General features: G+C 38.6%; 4 protein-coding genes across 5 annotated transcripts in view; 1 reads left to right on the top strand and 3 right to left on the bottom strand.

Annotated features, from left to right (window-relative positions):
- Window positions 1–170: 170 nt before the first annotated feature.
- LOC111459138 (BAG family molecular chaperone regulator 8, chloroplastic) lies at window positions 171–1,908 on the bottom strand. The gene is made up of 2 exons (XM_023101908.1): window positions 1,178–1,908; window positions 171–1,101 (listed from the first exon to the last, which is right to left on the bottom strand). Exons 1-2 carry the CDS (start codon window positions 1,799–1,801, stop codon window positions 367–369), a joined length of 1,359 nt encoding a protein of 452 aa, XP_022957676.1. The 5' UTR covers window positions 1,802–1,908; the 3' UTR covers window positions 171–366.
- A 787-nt stretch (window positions 1,909–2,695) lies between these two features.
- LOC111459130 lies at window positions 2,696–5,554 on the top strand. Its single transcript, XM_023101897.1, has 8 exons — window positions 2,696–3,722; window positions 3,817–3,862; window positions 3,950–4,042; window positions 4,131–4,250; window positions 4,654–4,752; window positions 4,886–4,945; window positions 5,047–5,141; window positions 5,225–5,554. Exons 1-8 carry the CDS (start codon window positions 2,797–2,799, stop codon window positions 5,346–5,348), a joined length of 1,563 nt encoding a protein of 520 aa, XP_022957665.1. The 5' UTR covers window positions 2,696–2,796; the 3' UTR covers window positions 5,349–5,554.
- Window positions 5,555–6,322: 768 nt separating this feature from the next.
- Window positions 6,323–7,913, bottom strand: LOC111431083 (40S ribosomal protein S19-3-like). Its single transcript, XM_023067597.1, has 4 exons — window positions 7,774–7,913; window positions 7,095–7,185; window positions 6,777–6,960; window positions 6,323–6,672 (listed from the first exon to the last, which is right to left on the bottom strand). The coding sequence occupies exons 1-4, from the start codon at window positions 7,855–7,857 to the stop codon at window positions 6,600–6,602; spliced, it is 432 nt and encodes a 143-aa protein (XP_022923365.1). The 5' UTR covers window positions 7,858–7,913; the 3' UTR covers window positions 6,323–6,599.
- A 1,875-nt stretch (window positions 7,914–9,788) lies between these two features.
- LOC111458567 overlaps window positions 9,789–10,539 on the bottom strand; it is an 8,031-nt gene continuing 7,280 nt past the window's right edge. For both annotated transcript variants that reach the window (XM_023101314.1, XM_023101323.1), the window contains exon 10: window positions 9,789–10,405. In XM_023101314.1, coding sequence (XP_022957082.1) covers window positions 10,174–10,405 — 232 coding nt within the window. In that variant the 3' untranslated portion in view covers window positions 9,789–10,173. The remainder of the gene's footprint in view (window positions 10,406–10,539) is intronic.

A 10,539-nucleotide genomic window follows, 5' to 3' on the forward strand; every position in this document is an offset into this window, starting at 1 on the left:
TTTATTTCTACATGTTGTGACATCTCGTGTAAGTTATAACTATTAGACATGAATCATGTAGTTACACGTAAACTTAGCACACGAGTTAGCTCAATCGATCGACATACACAAGTCAAGTATCCAATTCGTTCGAGCAAGGAATAAACTCCGATCAGAATAAAGCAAAGGGCTTAAAGAAATGAAATAAAACTGAGGCTTTCATTACAGAAACACAGGCAAGGTAGTGGCAAAGGCCAAGGCCAAACTCCAGAAGCAGCAGTTTACAATATCAGAGGTTGTTCAAAGAATGAAGCTTCCAAGAAATGAAACAGAGAATCATAGGCAATCAGGATTTGAAACATGTAACTACAAAGAATGAATGCATAATCATCCCAAGATTTTCAGAGACTTACTGTTCTTCATGATCAAATCAGCTTTGTTCTCCATCTTCATAGGCAATGGAGCAGAGAATGAAGAACCTCCATTGCCACTGCTCATCTTTCTTCCTGGGTTTCTTTCTCCATCACTCATCTCTGAAGATCCATTATCTCCATCAGCTTCATTGAAAATATCCTCCACAACCTCATCACCTGAATCCCCCCTCCTTTCATCCCTTTCATCCCTTTCATCCCCTTCATCCAAAACACCATAATCTTCATCTAAAACCCTAAATAAGCTTCCATTCTCTGCAAATCTAACACTTTTCTTCACTCTAGGTTGAATTTCATGGCCTTTTCCAAGATTTTGATCTCCAGTTTGATCACTGTTCTTGACATGGATTCTAGGGGATTCATCCTCCTCCTCCTCATCATCATCATGAACATGGTGAAACCTTTTAAGATCCAAATCTCTCCCATCATTCTCAAAAATTTTCGAACGCTCACAAATCTTTTCTATTCTGCTCTTTAATTTCTCAATAGTCTCTTTCTGATTCTCAGAGTTCTTAAGCTTAGGGTTAGAAACTCTAGATTTACTAACATTTTGGCCTAACCTTGTATTTTTCTTTGTCTTGAGAGGAAGCCCGCCGTTCCTCTTCACAGATAAGTTATCAATCCGATCCCAGAACTGAACCAAATCTCTGCTAAGGGATTTCTTGCTACCTTTGACCATTGGATCATTACCCTGAGAAGAAGATCAAAGGAGAATACATTGAAATAAAGTAGAAAAACGAAAGTGGCAGGGACCGAGCTTCAATTACCTGAATGGAATCGAGATGGAGAAGCAAATCCATTATTTCGAGAGAAATAGCGTTACGATCGAAGTAGAATTCATTGCAGAGCGACGATTGAAGAGATTCAAATCTAGATTTGATGATGGCGAGATCCTTAAGCTCTCTTAGTGCTCTCGATCGGCGAACAAGGAACGCTCGAAAATAGGTCTGGATTGTACTGGCAGCAACTTGTCGGAGAGATTGGGGAGGAACATGAGAACCAGAAACTCGATGGAGAGAGGATTCGAGGGCTTCGATGCGAGAGACAAGAGAGGAGATAGTAGAGTGGTGGATGACTTGGGGAAGCTCTTGCTCACGAACGCGCTTCGGATTTTGGGAACTGAGGGGTTGAAATTGGTAGTGTGATTGAAATTTCTTGGCACGAAGCGTTGGGTACTGAGACAAGTGCTGGAATTGAGCCGATTGAAGGATTTGAGAAGCAAGAGCTTGAAGAAGGGGGTCGGAGGGAGACGGCGGAGGAGGAGAGGGGTGGAGGGTTTGGAAGCAGGGAGTGGCGAAATCGCCGCCGTCGCAGCCGCAGCAACAGGCGGAGGGAAGATGGGTTCGGTGGAGGTGGAGGTGGGGCTGATGAGGATAGTGACGTGAAGCCATTAGAGGCTTCAAGATCGAAGCTTTCAAGGGTTTGGGCTTGGAGCTGAAGAAGAAGATGAGAGAACCACCACGACGGATGTGTAAGAAAGCTAAGGAAAGGGGCTTCGATTTTGATAAACTTTTGTTTTTACTTCTAATGAGGATTTGACCAAAATCTTATGAATTGACTTTTTATTTTATACTTTAAACCACTAAATGCTAAATTTAATGGGTTGAAAAATATATTTTACAACAAAAATAAAATTCCAACTTTAAAGGAGCCATAGTTAGATACACCGTTTCTAGGTGTCACAACCTAACTATAAAGAGAGTAAGTTGTAATATTCAGGTTGCGACAAGAGAAGCAATGACCCTTAAATGGCGCCCATTCGATCATGTGAAGGCCTAGACGAGTGCCATGATATAACCAATAAGGGCAGAACATCATCTAACACACCATACAAAGTGACCATTGAAAAGAAGTCAAGACATAAACGAGATAAGATACCATGCAGGTGGCGTGTGTGATCAAACAAGCTTGGATTATTCAGTTGCTCGCCTAAAGTACAATAAAGCCACAAAGCTTGACGAAAAAATGAATACGGTGTTTGAGTAATAAAAATATTTATAAATTAATAAAAATGCAATTTTGTAAAGATAGGGGTAAAATCGTAATAACCTAACATCTTTGGGCTTCTTTTTGTGTCACAAGTAGCCCAGCCACAACGGTTGGTAGTAGTGTAAGTTAAATCCATTCAGACCAAGCTCCACTAGGGTTAATCCAACGGTTTTGAGAGCCGAACGCCATTTCAAAACTTTCGATCAAACGGCCCACAAATACTAGCCGTTACACAGAGCGTTTTGGGCTCAACGTTCCATTTTTCCTCTTCTTCTCGAATATATCCTTTCAATTCAATTCCCTTTCGGTTCTGAAGACGATTGAATCCATCTCAACTATCCGGCGGCGGCGAATTGTGTTACCAATTTTTCTTTATCTGTATTTTAGTTTCAGGCAAATGGGTCCGATCGGCAAGAACGGTGGAACAGTGACGCCTGTGAAAGACTCATGTGGGTCTAGATCGAAGATGATTCAAGAAGTTCCAAGGCATTCTGAGAATACGAATCCGAATTTCAACGATTCGATTAGCCCAGTTCCGAAGCTCGCGAAATCCTCTCCTTCCATCAAATCTGCAAAGGCGGCTCAGAAATCGGCCGCGAAAAACCCTAAGGCGGTTGTGAACTCTCCGAAATACAAGATCAGGGAGAGGAAGTTCGTGGTGGCCAAGAAGAATTTGAAGAAGGAGAAATCAGGGAAATCTAAGACTGATTGTAAGTGTGAAGTTCAAATTGGGAGTGGTGCGAAGAAATGTCTGTGTATGGCGTACGATACTCTGAGGGCTTCTCAGGAGGAATTTTTCAAGAATCAGAGCGGTGGAATTGGGGAAATCGATGAACCAGAGCAGATTAATGAGACAACTAGGGCTGAGATTGAAATTGAAGAAGAACTGGAGAGGAAATTGATGATTCAAGACCTTCACATCGAAGACAGGGCTGAATCAGAGAATCGTGATGTTAATGGTGAGAAAGAATCGCCTGAACAAATGAGTAGTTCAATGATGAAGAGGCGAAGGAATAGTATTATAGAGACAGGATCTGGGAAAGTAAAAAATTTGGTTATGGCGTTTGAGAACCTCAGAACTACAAAGGTTTCAAAAGAGAACGATGAGAATGAGGAGCAACAATTAGAAAACCAAGAGAAGCCCATGGAAGAGAAGAGCAAGGTGATGAAATGGGCATTGCCAGGATTGGCTCCTCCGAAGGTGTCCGAAATGCAGGCTTCATCTTCTTTGTTTTGCCCATCGGAGCTGCTTTTGACATTGGAAAATCTTGGTTTGGATCCTCAAGCTTCGGTTTCGTCTTCTTGGGACGGGCCTCATGGAAGGTTGGTAGCTTAGTAAACTTTACCACATTGTGATGGAGAATGAATCCATTGTGTTCTTATGGACTAACTCTTGGTGTCTTCTTTCCAATTGCAGCATTTCAAGTAGGACTTCCAATGGTGGTAGAAGAAGCAGAAGAAGTGTAAGTGAAGATGTCTTTGAGAAGATGATTGTCAATGAACTGTTGAGTTATCTGATTGGTAATTTTAATGATTGTTTTGATTTACAGAGCACTGAATCGGCTGGCACCATTGGTGGAAGTAGATGGAAGAAAAAGCAGCTGAAAATCACTAGGCAAAAGCCATTTAAGCTCAGAACAGAGGTAAGGAAAATGGAAATGGACCATAAAATTTCAGCTTAACCGGACAATATTCATAAGGTTTACTTCTTTGTTTCTTTTGAATTTGTAGGAAAGAGGAAAGGAGAAGGAAGAAGAGTTTCTGAAGAGGGTACAAGAAAGCATGATAGAGGAAGAGAGACAGAGAATACCAATTGCTCAAGGTCTTCCATGGACAACTGATGAACCAGAGGTAAACATCTTCAATTTCCTTTGCTCCATGCAAGTCTTTTTATTTGTTGAAATTGTGAGATCCCGCGTTGGTTGAAGAGGGAAACGAAGCATTCCTTACAAGGGTGTAGAAACCTCTCTCTAACAAACGCGTGTTAAAACTGTGAGGTTGATGGCGATATCTGTTAGTAGTGGGCTTGAGTTGTTACAAATGGTATCAGAGCCAGACAATAGGTGGTGTGCCAATGAGGGAAACGAAGCATTCCTTACAAGGGTGTTGAAACCTCTCCCTAGCAGACACATTTTAAAATCGTGATAAGTAACGAGCTAAAGTAGACAATATTTGTTAGCGGTGGGGTTAGGGATAGGGTTGTTCTGATGAATGCCACTTATGCTTAAAACTAAGTATGCATTTCCCTTTGCAGTGTCTTGTAAAACCACCTGTGAAGGAAAATACAAGACCAGTGGATCTGGTTCTCCACAGTGATGTAAGGGCAGTGGAGCGCGCCGATTTCGATCATCAGGTGGTTTTTCGATCTTATCTCTTAAAATGGAAAGAAATCCTCCTTCGTTGATCATTGTAGAAAGTATTATGTAGATATGGAGGTAGCAAAGAAGTTAGTTAATTAAATCCATGTTTGTTTTCTGATGATGAAGGTAGCAAAGAAGTTGACACTGTTAGAGCAGTACAAGATGGAAAGAGAGAGACAGCAGAAGGTTGAAATGGCTATCAAATTTATATATGTTAGTTAGTTTGTCTGTTTGTTTTCTGCATCTGAAACATGAATGGGGTGATATATATTTATGATACCTAACAGATGGCCGAGGAGGAAGAAGTAAGGAGGTTGAGAAAGGAATTGGTTCCAAAGGCACAGCCAATGCCTTACTTTGATAGGCCCTTCATCCCTAGAAGGTAGAGAACAAAAGTTAGTTTCAATTTGAATTTCAATTCTTTTAATAGAAACTTGAGATGATGAAAGCTTTGTTCTTGTAAAGGTCAGCAAAGCTTCCAACTTTACCTAGAGAACCAAAGTTCCACATCCCACAGCAGAAGAAGATAAAATCCTGCTTGTCTTGGACTGATGATATGATGAGCCATTATAGCTTCCAACAACAATGAAGGAGGAAGAAGAAGAGGAGAGGTAGCTTGTAGAGAAAGAAACAATTGTGTGTTCAAATTTTGTGACATAGTTGTTCCCCCAATAAACATATATTGTTGTTCTCTTTCTCTCTTTTAATTTCGATGGCCATTTGTTTCTGATGTATTCTTTGGTAGAGCTGATATAATATTACAAACGAAGCAACCAATAGTTGCTTGCTTATAGACATGTTAGTGCATTAGTTATATGCCCGCCCTGCGGCCCTCTTGCCTCTTAGTATATTAAGATTTTTACTCGACAACCAATCAGTCCGTTGAATAAAACTTGGAATTGAAAACAATACTTTTGTAAAACATTACTAGTAGTGCTTGGACAATCTCACCTCTCATAGAATAACACAAATCATTCTTTGAGCGTGTGAAAATATCTTTTTAGTAGATGTATTACTGTGAGTCATACATAACAGGTCAAAGTAGACAATATGTATAAGTGGTGGACTTAGGCTGTTACAAATGGTATTAGAGTCAAACATCGAGCGTGTGCCATCGAAGACGTTGATCCCCAAGGGAGGTGAATGCTCGGTGTGCCATCTAGGACGTTGGCCCCCAAAAGAGGTGGATGCTCGGTGTGCCAATGAGAACATTGGTCCTCAAGGGAGTAGATTGTGAGATCACACTAGCCACCTAAAGAAAGTGGATTATGAGATCTCGCCTCTCCCCGATAGTTCTGGGGTGAGCGAGTTGTTACAAACTTCAAAGCCTATAACTCAAAACCCTAATTTGAAAACCAATTGTTGTGCACGTTTATCAATGGGTTCAATTTTATTTAATTTTTAAGTTAATTATTATTATTGGATCTATATTATATATTATATATAATATGGGGATTAAGCAGAAATTCAACATCCCATTACAATTTAATGACACAAAATTCTATTGGAAACTTCGGGATTAAAATGAGCATATTCAAACGATATAATTACGAACAATGGAGAAGATTCAAGTGGACAAACTCTTAAGATATGATATCTCAAAAATTACTACAAAGGTCTGATGCTAAGCATATCAAGGCTACTGTTGACAATATTGAAAAACATATTTCATCCTAAAAACCCATAAATCATGACCAAGTAAATGAAAATAAAGTTTAAACCATCCAAAACCCATGAAAACAAGACTAAACTTATCTTCATCTGAATATCTTTCAACAGCTTACTCCAAAAATTTCATGGTGGTATCTCATCAGCAAACGCACAAATCTCTATTCACCAATCAAGGGGCAACAACAATCCGGCCAGCAACTTGGTCAAGATCCCGTCGGCCGCTTGATGTGATTCTCCTACCACTGTAAACACATACGGAGAGAAAAATACATCAAGTATGTTCGATTGACATTGAACTTGGAATATCAGATGTAAGGGGCAAAACCCAATAGAATTTTGCACTCACCCCTTGGGATCGACATCAACAATATTCATTTCCTGCAACTGTTGTAAAATGTGACGGGCAATAGCACCACTGCTCTCACAGAAGTGTGGAGGGCGACTTCCATTCCTCTTGCTTCCACCATAAATCCTCTTAAAAGCCCCCACACCGAGACCTCCCCTCAAATAGATTTTCCTAGCCATGGAGGCTAAAGAAGTTTGAAAAGGTAAACATGAGACGGTGAGGGAAGACATTACATACATAATAGCAGCAATTCATATTGGTAGGTTTTATTGCAAATGAATATATGGAATACAAATGGACGAGAAGGGGGGGACTGACCAGCTCTCACATAATACCAATCAGGGTCATAAGGAGCAAGCTCTTTGAATCTTGCAGTTTTAACTATATCAGTCCATGGAGGAAGTTCAACCTGCTTGGCAATGATTGAATAGCAAGTTAAAAACAAATCCTAGTCGAATTATTTCGAACAAGAAATACTTTATGTACAACAAAGTGATAACACGTCAGGAAGAAAGTCAACTATTTAGAGGATTGGAATTAAAATCTTCTAACAAAACTATGGAGATTCCAAAAAGTTCAAAACCTCGTGTTACGAAATTGTTTAGACGAAGAACATGTCACAAAATTAATTAGATCTCAAAAGTACTCGAGGGCATGTAAGAACAAAATACAAATAACCAGAACAACATATTCAAAGCGTGCGTGTTTCACAACCACCTAGACTAGTAACAACGGAATCTTCACCAAACATATAAAAAAAGCTACTCTTATAAATCAGGAGCACAATGAGGCTCTAACACAACAAATAAGGATCAACTAAAACCCTAAAACCTCCAAACTAGCCCGCAAAAGCTGAAAACAGAGAAATTACACCGAAACGAACCTAGCCTTCACTCCACGATCAAAATCTACATCCTAAAATGCTCTCTTTAATCCACATTCAACTTCTGTAAGCCACCAAATCGACAGAGGTGAAGTAGAGATAAGAAATCAATACCTTTCCAGATCTCTTAAGATGTGCCGCATAGGCTTTCACGAATTCGTGAGGAGAGACGTCCTTGACAGTCTTCGCCGTCGCCATGCTTGAGAAAGTGCAGATGATCGCGCGAAAGAGGAGAACTTTAGAACTAGGGCTTCCGCAACTTTTTATATTAGTTGATGCTTCATTTGGGCTCGGCCTGTTAGATTTCTGTTTTTCATTTTATTTTTTATTTTTTATTTTTTAATTCAGTTTACTCTCAAATTTTAAAGTTTTTAATTTTTTAATTTTTATTTCTAATTTTCCCTTGATTTTAATACTTAACAAATTTTTAGTAAATTTTGTTATTTATTATTATATAAAATTATATTATATTTTTATGGGCAATGGTTAGTTTTCGTATAATTTTAAAATTATAATTTAAAAAAATTTTTTTGAGAGCTCAATTATTCCTATATGGTTTGTTGAGTCATATTAGTTAATTAAGTAAAGTATATTATCTTCAATCATATAAGATATTTTTTTATTTTTCAAAAATCAAAAGTACAGACATAAGATATTATACTCAAAGTAGACAATATCATATAATCGTGGAGATCAATTATTTCTATATCCCATGTTTGAATTTGCTCTCTTTTTTTCGATTTCCATTCGTCTTGCGAAGAAATTGTAGGAAGTTTGTCGACTTGCATGAGGGCTTAAAACACAAGATTTGTTTGTTCAATCTTGTACCAAGTTGTAGTTTTGATTTTGTAAAATAATTATGAGTAATAAGATAAATAATACATTTGTAATAGCCCATACCCGTTATGTATTGACATCAGCCTCGCGGTTTTTAAATGCTTCTAGTAGGGAGAGGTTTCCACACTGCTTCGTTCCCCTCTCCAACCTATGTGAGATCCCACTACCCACCCACTTGGGATCTCTACACCCTTGTAAGTTTGTTTCATTCCTCCCTCCAACCAGCATGGAATTCAAAATCCTCTCCGTTGGGGCCAGCGTCCTAACTAGCACACTGCTCGGTGTCTGACTCTGATATCATTTATAACATCTCAAATCCATCGATAGCAAATATTGTCCGTTTTGACCCGTTACGTATAATCATCAACCTCACGATTTTAAAACGCGTCTGCTAAGAAAAAGTTTCTACATCCTTACGAGAACTCTTCACCGGTGTATCATTTTTACATTTTGGGTCAATAACCTTTCAAAAAACAATGAAATCTTGAGAGGTGAAAAAAGGCATCAGAAACTGAAGGCCAGCATCATCAAGCAGCAAAGTCAGATCAAATGGTGGCAGATCAGAACAGTTTGCATTACAGTGACTGAAGAAAAACTGGTCCAACTCCAGAGAATCAGGACAATTAGTCCAAAGGAATCTTGAACATGAAAGAAAAGAACATTGAAGGAAACCCATCCACTAACTTTATCCTCGTACAAACAAATAGCCCCCACAAAGCTGGAACATTTATTATAATATAATGCAAAGAAAAAGACTTGGTTTTGGATTTGTTTCATGAATCCCATTATTATTCAGAATGTCTTTGAAAATGATATGATATCAGCTTTCTCTCACATCATCTTCCCAATCATGAGTTGAATCAGATACTGACATTGACAAAACAAGCTATACCTGCTTTCAGCCAACCAACCAAACCACAGAATCTTCCGACAAAAAGGAAACTTTAAAAATCATAATGTATTAGGAATGCAAGAACAATATCTTCTTGTCCTATATTACTTCATAAATGTGTTCTCTTTTGGCACTTAGGAAACAGTCAATGTCTGTGTTTCCCAATCAATGAACAAGCTTACACGTGACCAATGAAAAAGAAAGAAATTAAAAGGCAAAAATACGCATTTGTTGGGAACTTTAGATTTTAAAACCAGAACTTTTACCTTTTTCACTGTTTTATTCCCTTGGTCTTCAGGATGCCAACTTCATCCATGCTGATTTCCTCAACTTTTTCTTAAAAATAAACCTGAAAAAGTGATACAGTAGAAGAAAAACTGCAAAAAAACAAGACTAGTAATACACAGAGCAATAAATTGGCAGGATAGTTTCTCTAATTTACGTATTGGAAACGCGATATACGATAACCATACCCAACATCATCCTCTCTGAAGAGTTCACTTCAGAATAACTTGTTCCCCCTGGGAAATTCATGAAAATTTACATGATACATGATAACACTATGTACTTTACCAAAATAAACAACGGTTTGGCCTAGATTTGAGAAAGAATGGATGGCCTCAATTATCAAAAGCTTCCACCATATGAATCTATTCTTGTATCCTGTTTCTTCTACGGTGCCACATCATGTCAATGCAGAGATCATAGACAAAAAGAACGGGCAGGATATGGTTTGTATGTAGATGTGACTAGGGAATTAGCTGTGAGGGTCCAATTAACTATTGCTACAGGGAAAGGCATTGTACACCCTCCGGAAGATGACTGGGAATGGGGTGTGCAGTTACATATCTTTGGGGGCATGATTTTGGTGCCAATGTAACTAATCCATTTGATGATACATTTCCAGAGAGTTCTGCTTGACGTATGTGAAACTTCGCAAAACGATTAATGACAGAAAATCGCTCCAAATCTTGACATTCAACCATTAAGTCCACAATGGAGGCTGTCCTTTCCAATCTGCACACCAATTGGCATAACTCAGATACTAAAACTAATGTTTAGGAGGTTGTAAACTGCATCTTTCTAGTCTTCTAGCAATTATTAGAATTTTTTTTGAAAATTTTCCCTTTTCTGCTTTTTTTTTTTTTTAA

Source organism: Cucurbita moschata, unplaced genomic scaffold (genome assembly GCF_002738365.1).
Source record: "Cucurbita moschata cultivar Rifu unplaced genomic scaffold, Cmos_1.0 Cmo_Scf00002, whole genome shotgun sequence".
Classification (NCBI taxonomy): domain Eukaryota; kingdom Viridiplantae; phylum Streptophyta; class Magnoliopsida; order Cucurbitales; family Cucurbitaceae; genus Cucurbita; species Cucurbita moschata.